The 12,425-nt window shown below is 45.7% G+C and overlaps 1 protein-coding gene across 3 annotated transcripts in view; it reads right to left on the reverse strand.

Annotated features, from left to right (window-relative positions):
* Positions 1-2,029: 2,029 nt before the first annotated feature.
* Positions 2,030-12,425, reverse strand: part of brm (ATP-dependent helicase brm) — a 61,173-nt gene continuing 50,777 nt past the window's right edge. For all 3 annotated transcript variants that reach the window (XM_075672845.1, XM_075672843.1, XM_075672844.1), the window contains exons 25-27: positions 10,549-10,654; positions 9,424-9,669; positions 2,030-2,402 (exon numbers count right to left, since the gene is read on the reverse strand). In XM_075672845.1, the coding sequence (XP_075528960.1) occupies positions 2,325-2,402; positions 9,424-9,669; positions 10,549-10,654 (430 nt within the window). In that variant the 3' untranslated portion in view covers positions 2,030-2,324. The remainder of the gene's footprint in view (positions 2,403-9,423; positions 9,670-10,548; positions 10,655-12,425) is intronic.

Here is a 12,425-nt window from a genome sequence, read left to right on the forward strand (position 1 = left end):
TAGAATCTCAATGCTGCCATTAATACCTGTAGTTGCTGCACTGCTACATTTTTGGTATTACTTGTCATGATTGCCATGTTGCTATGGTAACTTAGTAGATAAAAGGGACGTGTGAAAACAGCTTCTGCTGTTTACAGGAATACCAGAGTTATGCTCCGAGGGCCCACTTATAATTGCTCAACTTGCTAAGTGCAACATTTAGTGCACTTTACAAGTCTACTATAGAGAAGCATTGTTTGTAAGCCAAGCTATACAGAGCGGTGATGCTGCTCACAATACTGAACAAGAACCTGGCTGTGAGGTAATGGTGATGTTAAAAGAAATCTGCTTGCACTTGAGGCCTTCACTGCTACCATTAATGCTTCACAATCGTCACAAGAGCTGAAGAAACATGTATAAAACCTACACGCAGTTAACTGAAGCAACCATGGAGGTTGTATAAGGTTGTCAGTTTTGTGGGCCCAGATGGACGTACCACACTTATTGGATAAAACATGACAGGGAAACAAGTAGCACGCCTTTTGCACATAAATTCTTTGAGTATGCAATGTCACGCTGTCACACATTTGGATTGGATTTTGACTTATGTTCAAGAGAAAATATAACACCAATGTCAAATGAACCGGACACAGCAGAAATTAAAGTATGTGTATTAGTTAACCCTAAAATAATGTATATTATCTGATACTGACAATACGGATGTTTTGAGAGCTGCAAGAGCCCATAACAACTGCCGCTGCAATAGTTGAAGCAGTTTCAAAAAGCCATGCTGATGTTCAAGAACAGCTGCACTTGCAAATGTCGAAAAGGAGGAGAAGCCAGATAAGGCAACATCAAAGTGCACGTTTTCATGTCGTGCTTGTTGGGGGTCTTACTTTTTACTTTAAAAGCTTACGAAATCAGTAGCATTTCCTTTTATGCTTACGTTTGCCGAATAGTGTAACAGTACCAACAAAATGCGGTGAAATCGTTTTGAATTCCTCTTTAATTTTCACAAACAGTTTTATAACTACGCAAACAAACGACTACTTCCACTATTAGGTCATAGTACATCAGACTTGACCCAAACGCACTAGTGATTGGCTTGTGTAACAGCCAGCGCTGTGAAGCATTGGTGGCGGGATCCAAGTCATCCCCGTAGACAGGCATGTGGTACTTGTCCACAGCAAAGGTTATCAACCATTTTGTCGGCTGCTGCACTCCAGGCGCAGCGATTACGTCTGCTATCAACAGGTGCCGCATGGGGTGCGGTGTTAGCCAACATGCTGCACTGCTGGCTGTTACGCGAGGTGCACGCTCATGTACTCAGATCAAGTCTGACGGCGAGAGTTCAAATGTACAAAGACCAAATGCGAACGACCAGTGCAGAATGGCCTTTAATACTTGCTACTCGGAACTGCCCTGAAAGTAGCGCTTCTGGTCTAACGGTGCATGACACTGCACAAGCGACAGAAACCTAACCCTCAAACTGCTGCAAAAGCCCAATAAAATCGTTAAGAAAAAAAAAAAAAGTTTAACACTCCCTTTCAGCATGTTGCAGGAATTATGAACTCTGTCACATGCCTACGCCATGTACTGTGCACAACGCAGCCCATGAGATTATTTTAAAAGAAACTGGATCTCTTGGCAAATAAAAGTAAGGCTGAAAAAGCTAGGGCCAGTGGTTTGCTTATTATGAAAAGTTTGCCTGCCAGCAGCTCTACAGAAACAAAATCTGCACCTTCAGAAAACGGTATTTGAGGTCTCCTCTGCATCACCGTCCTGATGTTTCTGGAAAACTGCCTTCAAAGAATGTTATTGTGCACACCTGGACAGACTTCCAATGCCTTAGGGAGGGGGGGGGGCCACTTCTGCAAACCTGAACTCTGCACAAACCCGGTTGTTGATAAGAGCAGAAGCACATTTACAATGCTATACAAAGGTCAATTTGGGTTGCAACAGTGCTTGCGATTCAGTTGCACTTCGCAGCGTGAATGCTTTCTCTTGGGGTCGCGGGGTGAGGTCTGGATGTCATGGGACACTGCTTCAATGCCCGAGATAGCAGCAGCCGTTTATTCTTCCCATTACAAAAGATAGAAACATGATACAAAGGCCAAGAAACCACATTAAAGCAGTTTCTGAACAAACAGAAGTAGGCTGTGACGAAGGGACAGAAAAAAAAAAGAGGAAGGAAGTAGATGTACAAAGAAACAGAACTGACAGGGAGAACAAATCGGACAACTTTCTCTCTTGCATCACAGGGTGAAATTCGATGGAGACGATCAATGTGGTGCGAATGGAGGGGGGGGGGGGTATGGTGTATGGTGATGGGGGCGCATTGCCAACTAGTCGCTTTCCTCAGTGTCGTCATCGTCGCTGATGTACCGCCGTACGTGGCGACTCTTGCGCTTCTTCGTCTTTTCCTGTAACATCCGGCAAAGAGAGGCATGCGTCACAAAATGAAGCAGCTGTACCAAGACGCTCGTCACTTGGCTGTATTCACAGATATGGCGACACTTGAAGCTCTACCCCGTCTACACTAGGCAAAGTGCAGCCGCAGTGGCTGCTTGATCAATAGATAGATTGATTGAGTCATTCATTCACTGAGTGATTGATTCGTAAGATTTAACATTCCAAAGCAACACTGCTGTAGTGAAGGGCTTGGGATTAATTTTGACCACCTGGGGTTCTCTTAACGGGCACCTAAATCAAGGTGCACAAGTGTTCTTGCATATCGCAGAGGTTAGAATACTGCTCCAGCCGGGAAACAAGCCTGAGGCCCTGCACACACCAGCTGAATGAAACAGTGACTAAGTTAAATTACGGGGTTCTATGCACCAACACTACAATCCAATTATGAGCTCCAATGATGCTACTCAGCCAATTTATGAGGCACTTCCAGTGTCTGCTTGAAAGGTATGAAGAAGTGTCTTCAGCAATTTCTTGTTACAGGAATTGCATAAAAGCATTGCTTAATTAAATGAAGTGACTACTTCAACTTAGGGGCAACGCCATCTTCTACTAGCCTGAGTCAAGGAGAGGCTCATTTGTGAATGCAGGGGACCGCGTCTTTCCCTTGGTGAAAATGGGAGGCATTCAAATCGCGATTCTGCTGTTCATGCCAATGTCTCAGGTAAGGAATGTACCTCAAAGTCTCAAAGCAGTGGTTCTCAATTACTATATCAAGATCTCCAGCACCAGTGTTCATCAGTGGAACTTTAGCAGTCCTAGAGGTCTGCAGGGATCGCTCTAGAGATCTGACCTTGATATACATTACCTATTAAGCAAAAAGAGACACATCCAGAAAGAGAGGCATGTGCTAAATTAAACTGTGGGGAGTTAACATTCTGAGAGTGCATAGTAGGTTATGAGGGCCTCCAGATTAATTTTGACCACCTGAGGTTCTTTAACATACAACCAGTGCACGGTACCCGATTGCTTTTGCATTCCGCCCCCATTGGAGCCAATGCCTGTAGACCTGTATTATCCAGTTTGGCTAAGATTAAACTGCAAAGCAAAACACTGGTCTTGAGCTAAACTCGACTTGGGACTTCAGAACTCATTTCCAGCCGTATTTCCAGCTTGCAGTACAGCTTTCCTGCGTAACCTTCCTCACTGATTTCAGACAGCAAGGGACACACGAAGCAGTGATAGTGCAACCACTGCAGTTCAATGGTACTCCTACCATCGTGTCAGCAAAGTGTCTGGCCCTTTTGTATTTCTGTGCGCACTTTATACTAATGATAAGAATCTTGGTTTGCATGTGGTGGTGTTGGCTATTTCCCAGAGCTGCATTGAGGTTTACGGGGTGATTGCAGTCAGCCAGGCACGCCATTATGCTAGCCTTTAAAGATTTCTTTCTTCAGCCGTCTCGACGCACTCCACATGGTTCATTCTAACTGGCAAATGTGGACGTGAATCTGGAGTAGTTCAAACATGGCATTCTTGAGGTAACGCTGCAGAACAGCCATCAATACAAGGTCTAGAAGGCATTGTTCGAATTGTCGCTTTCAGGCATCGTTGACCTGAAGGGGCAGTAGTGCCAGCTATATGGTCTGGTGTTGCGGGTCCACCAGCAGAACTGCTCAGCGCTCGTTTTACTTTGACTCTCATTCATCCTTCTGAATGTTTTCTTTCATCCACTTCCTATTGTAGCACTTCCAGGCACAAGCCCTGCTAAGAAAGGTAACTTATTGCAAACAGCTGACACTTTAAAAAAGGAAGAAAGAAAGAAAAACAAAAGAGGCGGAGGATTTTCCTGCATAATCTGTCAACTGGTTGGTGAAGTGGTTCACGACGGCTAAAAAGGACTGAGAGCCACTGCTTGCATCTGCATAGCTAAAGCTGGTCTTTGTGTTCTGTGAATTGGATTGTTGGTAGACGTAATCACAAGAATGAAACAAAGTCGCTATTTGCCTCGTGTGTTACTTGCTGTGCCCCCAGGACCAGTTTGGTGTGTGTAGCACTATGACTCGACGCAATTTTTCGGTGAAAATACACATGCTCGTGCTGCGGTTACTGTAAAGCATGGAACATCTGCGCCTGCTAGTGTCAGGTGCGACAAACGAGGCACAGAATGTCTCGCCGACATAAATGACACTTGGCTACGCTATGATTACAACTACAGCAGGCATTTCCAAAGCACATGTAAAACCTCCCTGGACCCTTCCACATCTCTAGAAAGCAAGAACAGCATCAGCACTTTGAAATTATGTCGTGGGGGTTACACAGCGACACATCGTCCAGTGCGCAGTGAATTTGTTCGCTAATCTAAGATGTCAGACTGAGCAGGTATTGCTCCCTGCACGGCACTACTGAAATATTGAAGAATACGCTGAAACAAGAACTGGAACCTTGCGCTCCAATAAATAATAATAATAATAATAATAATAATAATAATAATAATAATAATAATAATAATAATAATAATAATAAAAATAAAAGTGACAACACGTGCCAGGCAACTGAGAAATTAGACAAAGCAGATGACGTGGCCCGCATGTTGTCACTTGATTGAGAGGGACATGCGATGTGCTGCACCGACAAAGCTCGAACTCTTCCGAACGAACCTCACGGCGTGACAGCAGTGTGGAAAGACAAAATGTGAGGTTAGTGGAGAAAAAAAAAAAAAAAAACTAAATGTGGTTGGCACGATGCTTGCTAAGGACGTCAAGAATATGTCATTGCTTCATGTTTATCCACATGCAGCATTAAAAAAAAATGTGCATTAAAGGGAAAAGACGAAGGAACTGCTTCAGATGTAAAGCACCTGGGCAAGCGCGTCAACACATCTGGGTACTGATGTGTTGACACACAATTTCAATACAGTAGACTTCCATTAATTTGACTCTGAGCCAACTGATGAAATTGATCGAATTATCTGGCGGGTCGAATTAATATAAAGATGCAGAATAAAACGCTGAAGCACGGCACCACTTCATTTGGGAGTATTTGCTTGAATCTAACACACACCCAAATCAAACGCACAATCACTTGCTAAGTGTCCAAAGTAGAAAACTAATGTATAAATGGCATTAAACCTCCTAAACAAAATACCAGAAACCTAGCCCATAACCAATTATTTAGTAAGGAAAATGGGCTGAATATGTGCTGAAAAATTGCAACCACTTTCCTGAAGTTTGCTTCAGTGCAGTGCACTTGTGTTATGCAGTAAGGCGTATTAAAACCTCAAAGGCAATTTAGATTTCGTATCCGAGTGGCATTACACAAGCAATTTTCGGCGCAATTATATTGGGGGGAGAGAGAGAGAGAGAGAGAAGAAAAAAATGAGCGGACATGCTTCAGAATTAGGTAAATACCGTAATCGGACATTGCCAGCTACGGTTATTACTTGAAAATCGTTTTAGGGCAGGCCGAAAATAGGAGTTTCAACGGGAGATGACGTGTGTTCAATGCATTTACAGTCTCCTAAGCTTCGTCTAGACGGACGCTATTATTAAAAGGGTCACTATTTGGGTCACCATAGGGGTCAGGCGCATGCATGCCGACTGGTCAATACTTAATTATCCGGTGAAGGCCAATTTTAGGATTGAAATAACAAAAGTCTGGGCCCATAGAAATGAACAGGCGTTGGCCAGGACTTTCAGTCAGGATGGAATTGACCGAAAAATCAAATTAAGCAGAATCGAATTAACGGAAGTCTACCGTATAACCAAAGTTCACTGCCACCATGAAGGAATACCGAGACAATAAATGGAAACTTCTGGGGACGCAGATGGTCGAATGGTTGCATTACAAGTGGCTGCTTGCGACCATACCTCTCAAATCAGACGCCACACGAGCGATCGATTGCCAAAGCAGAGCAGCATTATGTTTTGTATGAATTCCAAGTGCGATAAGATCCTATCGCACCCCATGCACTGTATGCAAGTGAAACCTTGCGAGGGTGTGCCGAGAAGGATGGCGGTTTGAGGAGCGCTCTGTCTTCTTGCGAGCAAGCGTGAAGGCGCAAAGTGGAGTGAGAGAGAGGGAAGTGGTTCTTGTGGGGAAGGAAGGAGGAAAGGCTAGCACTATCTTCTGCAACCCATGTGGGAGCACGGCTCAGTGCCAGCAGGGTGGGGGAGATGGGATTAAAAGAGAGAGAGGGTAGGAGGGAGAAAGGTAGAGGGTCGTGAGCTCTCGGTAACATGATCAAGTGCATGAGGGGAGGGGGGCAAGTTGGCCCGCACCTCCTTTTTCTAGAGGAGCCGCGGCTGAGCGCACGCTCAGCCCGCACACCCCGTCTGAGGTAATCCGCCGCATGCACAAAGAGTGGGCGTGGCGTCATGTGAGCTGTCTTCCTGCGAATTAAGTACTGGATGTTGCGTAATCTTGAGTTTCGGAGATGTGTTGAAGCGAGAGGCAGATGAAGCATTCACTCCCCACTGCGGGCGACACTATCAGCCGCGGGGGGCCGAGTGGACGTGAAAGCTAGGCTGGCTTCACTTAATCCATACAGCCGAAGTGATGGGAGATTGCCGACATGGCGTGAAGCTGTCTCTTCAGTCGTTGACTCTCAAATTCAACAAAATGGATCTTCCTATCAATCAAAATTTGCTTTCTCTAATTGCTCGATATTGAGGAAGATTTTGCAACCGATTCAGCGTAATAAATATCCATAGGCGACTATACTTTTTTCTACATAACAGGTCTAACTTCAATGTAACGAAATTTGCAAATTGCAGATTTTACTGACTTCGTTATGTCGAGGTCTAAATGTAGTTGCATCTGACCTCATTATGGAGTAAAGAAGCGGCATTGGGGAGGCTCATAATAAAGAATATGAGATATATGCGAAAAATATGAGTTCCGAAGCTACAGACGGGCTTTGAGAGACACCATAGCGGGTGGGGTGAGCGCTCGGGATTAAGTCTGACCTAGCGGGGTTCTTTATAACTCGCACTTAAATTTAAGTACGCCAGCATTTAGGCATTCTGCCCATGCCGGAATGTGGCCACTGTAGCCTGAAATCAACTCTGTGACCTCGTGCTTGGCAGCAGAACGCTGTGGAGCACGAGATCACGGATGCAGACCCCTTGTGTGGTCCACAAGAAACGTAGCTTGAGAACCACTGCTTTCAAAGCAAAAGAAACTAGGAGAGTTAATCCACACAGAGACAGTTACAAGAGGCTACCGAGTTGGACTGGCTAGCACTCAACGTGTATGCCATTCCAAGCATTTGTGTATGGATGAAGGCGAAAGGTTCATTAGCGATGCAGTTGTTAGTAAGGTGCATGTAAAACAATGCAATATGACAAGTCAAAATGCGCATGCTTGCAAGGCTTGCTTCCAACTAACTATCAAACCTTGCAGGCTACGACATGGAGGTGAAGCGGGTAAAAAGGACAGGGTCGTCTTTGTCCAACGTGAGAATGAACTACAGAAGGTGAAGAGGTGAGATAAGCACTGCTTGATGAAAGCATTGATTATTACACAATCGAGAATATTGACTTTTCTGCAATTTCACTACACAGGTGTAATAAATGCCCAGTTGGCAGGGCAGCATTTGTGGCGCCCCTACCTCGTCAGCCTTGCCTAGGTTTCCCTGTGCACTCAACTAAACTCCCAGAGGCCACTACGAACAGAAGCAGAAGGGGTGCAGATTTCGGTCACAGCCGTTTGAAGCAACTTCACTGGACCAGACGGTGCACAGTTCCCACTGGCACAAATATGTTAAGAACCACCATCGCACGTACAATGCTGCCAACTTCAATTAACCATTACACAAGTTGCATAGGAACATCTCATTACACTAAATAGAAACACTGTCAGTTTAGACTGATAAAGTACCTGTTCAAGACTAAATTTTTGGCAATTTCACGGTAATAGGTGAATTATTAAAAAGCTCCATTTCTTGCATTTTGTGGTGGCACCCCAACACCTATATGCCAGTGTGATGTTATGGATTCAAAGTATCTCTCGTAATTTGGTCATTGAGGCCCTGTAAATGTTCTTGCTCATTTCAGTTTTTGGTTCTTGCAGAACACAACATAGTCCATCTTTACGAATAAAAGGTTAACAGGGCTTGAGCAGACGAGGTGACAATACATTCCGTCACTGCAAGCAGGTGTGGGAGCTTCAAGGTAGCGTCCCTACATGTCGTCCGTTTCTGTCTTTTCTGGTTTACCAAGCCTGTCTTCATGCTAAGAGAGGTCTTTTGGTATTGAAGAAAGGTAATTAATACTACCATCTCAAATAAGTTTAGTATCTTTAGTGTCCCTGAAATTTTAGTGCCTCAGTTCTTCATTACATCTTGAATTGGCCCTTGGAAAGAGTAGGCAGCGGATAGCACTGCTCCAATGGATCAACACAGCCAATGTCTTGTGCTAGTTCAAATATTTAGAGCCTCAAATGATGCGACCGGAAATCCCACCCAAGATCTGGCACTGTGATCTAAGGAACAGTGCAAACAGACACAGGCTGTGTTACAAACAAGGGTTAGGCAAACACACGCTCGCAATGCTAAAGTCAGCTTGCCATGCCACTGACACATGCTGCCAAACAATGCACACACGCAAGCATACACACAAGCACGCACATTCGTTACACCAATAAAAAGAACTCATTCCACAGGCAGTGATACATGGGAAAATTAACTTTTATGCACAACGAAAAAAAAAAAAAGCCAAGTATAATTACAGTTACACAGCAAAAGTGTAAATGCCCTGGAAAATGCAGCAGAGAAATGTTCTTCTCTAAATTTAACAAGTTCCAAACGAAGGTGCACACAGGTTAGTTATGTTGCTGATGAAGTGCAATCACAGATACGGTGGCCACGGAGGGAAGGAGAGGGCACTCGTATTATGGTCAATCGAGCAGTGCACGATGCAGAGAGAAGACCGTGTTAGATGAGCGTTACGGGTGAATGGCATAAAGAGAGAGGGAGAGAGTGGGGCCTCTTCCATCGCATCACGTGGGTAGCAACATGGGAGGAGGGGGTCGCACCTCCGAGCCGTGCTCGGCCGACGGTCCGGCACCGTCCTCGTCAGTGTCCTGGTCGTCTGTGCCCAGGGCCAGGTCGCCGTCCTTCTGTAGCCGCTCGCGGGCGCTGGTGAACACCGACTGCAGCACGATGGAGTCCTCGTAGATGAGCGAGCCCTCCACGTTGTACGTCTGGGCGTTGACACAGAGCAGCATGAAGTCGTCCTCCAGGTCGTCCAGCGTCCGGTACCGGTGCTCACGGATGCGAGCCTGCGGGGAGGGTGGGGGAACAAGAATTGTCCGACTCGTGCACGTCCTCATTGTCTTGGTACAGTGCTAGTTGAGCGAGTGTCAAATCGTGAAATAAACTTTGAGCTAAGGCACCGCTTTTAAAAACAACATTCTCAACATTGCAGTGTACTTATTTTAGCAGTTGTTGTAGGGAAGCTGTCACTGGCATGCAACACGGTCGAACCTTGTAACGAAATCGCATCCAGCACAAATGTGCCTCCATTGTATCCAATATCATTACATGCCCGAGAAAAGATTTACATTTACTTTGTTATATCCGGGGTAATTGGACGTCACTGGGAGAGACCTTAGTCCTGCAGGGAACACAAAAATAGGCTCATGATGATGATGACCTGACTAGGTTTGATAGTAGAAGGCTCAGGTTTCAGCGTCAACAGAGTGAGCAGCCTGGGCATAGCACCACGGCACATGTGCACCTCAATTGAAGCTCCATGTACAATTGAACATGCCGTTGCATAAGAATAAAAACAGAGCTTTAGCTGAAGGTAACATTTTACCTATCTCCCCAAGTTCAGAAAAAGAAAAGAAAGAAAAAAAAAAAAAAACCCTGCCAGCTGTCTGCTAACCATGGGCCTCCTGGAGTTAGCCTCATCTTGGATCCGTGACATGTCCAACTTCACTGAAGTACAAATTGGTGATATCAAGCTAAGGCACACACGCAGGCAGACTAAACGCACGAGCTACGCAACATGCTATTGTGGGCATTGTTTTCTTCTCAGTGCTGCGCGTAGCTGAGTTTTACTCAAGTCCGAGGAACTGAGATTTTTCTCCACGTCTTGCACAAAAGCACAAGTGCTTTCTTTATTGTGCTCTGCCACTGCAAATAACTGCGCTGACCTTGATTTTCTTCAGATCGACAGGTTTCTTGATGACATCATAGTAGTCGGGGAGCTCCCTCTTAGATGGCAGCTGCAGGAAGGCTTCACTCAGTACGCGGCCGTCACTGCAAAAACAATAAAAACGTCAGTCACCACACCACTGTTTGCACTTGCTTTCTGCAATCATCTCTTGCATCTGCACAAATATCCTGCGCCCACCTTAAGGCAACAATAAATCAGTTTAGAGTGATTGAGCGTTCGTTGAACATTCCTTTTCAACACTTTTTTTGGTATCAAGTGGTCTGTTATACTTGCTACAACTGGCGGTGCAAGGAATATCAGCATGGCAGACGGCTGAGCAAGCTGTATCACCAAAAAAGACGCGATGTCCTGCTTCCGCATGACCACCTTTTGTGATGTCGCAACACCTACACCTCACCTCTTGGGAAGTAAAATCAAAACTGGCTCGCAGAAAGATTGTACTTTAGTAAATCATTTATAGGACACCTTGTGGCTTACCAGTATATTGTCTCAGGTATCGAGGTCCAGGAGCTTCAATTAATGAAAGAGAGAGAGAAAAAAAAAAATGGCAGTGGCTTAGCTCGGCTACGCCAGGATATACGTAGCGAAAGCTAAGGCATAGCATGGTTAGCCTTGGTTAATCTTGATTGCAAGTCCAGGTTAGTCTGGTTGTCTAGCTATGTTGGGGCGTTTAGCTAGTCGTTCGGTGCGCTGTTCGTCTGTTTCCTGGGCGATTCGTTTCCTCTTCATCTCGTTCCGATGTCGATTGCAGGCCTCCTCCTGCTTGTCAGAATTGCTGCCGTCCATACTGGCGCCTAAACTGTGATTGCGACGCACGCGAGCTCTCCTTTTCAATCCTCCGATATGTTATCAGGCATGCGACGCAGCTGGCGAAGCGAGCGGAGGCGAGTGCAATGATGAGGAATGCGGTGTGACGCCATGTCAAACGGCGGCGGTGGTAACGCGCGGCGCTGCGCAGCGGCGGAACAACTGTGGCTCGGTGCTACTAGTGGCGCATGCGCAGTAGTGATTAGGGAGCGAGAGAGAGAGAAATAATGCGGCGAGGCGCGCGTTGTAACGTCACGTGCCTCCTCGGAGCACTGCCACGGCGAAACCGCAAGTTTGTGGCCAGTAAAGCTTTTGCTTTAAAACTGCAAATGTTGTCATGTCATCACGTTAACCCTTTGACGGTTTTCGCCGTACATGTACGGCTGCAGTTTTCTGTCCCCCAAGGTCTTTGCCGTACGGGTACGGTTTCGACCCTCCGTTTGAAATTTCGCGCCATGATGACGATGCATGCTCACTGGGAGGTGCTGCCACCTCTTAGGACTTACAAGAAGCGTTTGAAATTTGTGCTACCTTCTTGGGGAGATAAACAGAACTGACTTCTAGCTTCAGCGCATCGCACAGACTGCGGCAACACCCCTTTTGCGGTTTCGGTTTCGCCGCGTGATCGCAACGGAGGCACGCGAAACGTCATTTTTCTCTTTGTCGGCACTCTCTTGCAGATGTGGTGGAAGTTGATTTCTATCTTCATTGGCACTGCTCTTAGCCTAACCGCTGTTCGCGAGGTATTCTCGCTCTCAGCGGCAGCGGAAGTTGATTTCTATCTTGATTGGCACTGCTCTTAGCTCGTTTATCACCGCCGCTCATGAGGTATTCTCGCTCTCTGCGGCGGTGCGGAGACTCGTGTTTCAAGAAGTACCACACTCTGAAATACTATTGAACATTTTGCAGTTCTGAGTGATGCCGACACCAAAATACCGTTCCTAATTTTTTTTTACTATTTATTCCCGACTTTATACATCATGTACATTCAAGATCCGCAATAAAGTAATTTGACCACCTGGGAAAGTTTTCTTCAAAATAATTTGA

Source organism: Dermacentor variabilis, chromosome 10 (assembly GCF_050947875.1).
Source record: "Dermacentor variabilis isolate Ectoservices chromosome 10, ASM5094787v1, whole genome shotgun sequence".
NCBI lineage: Eukaryota > Metazoa > Arthropoda > Arachnida > Ixodida > Ixodidae > Dermacentor > Dermacentor variabilis.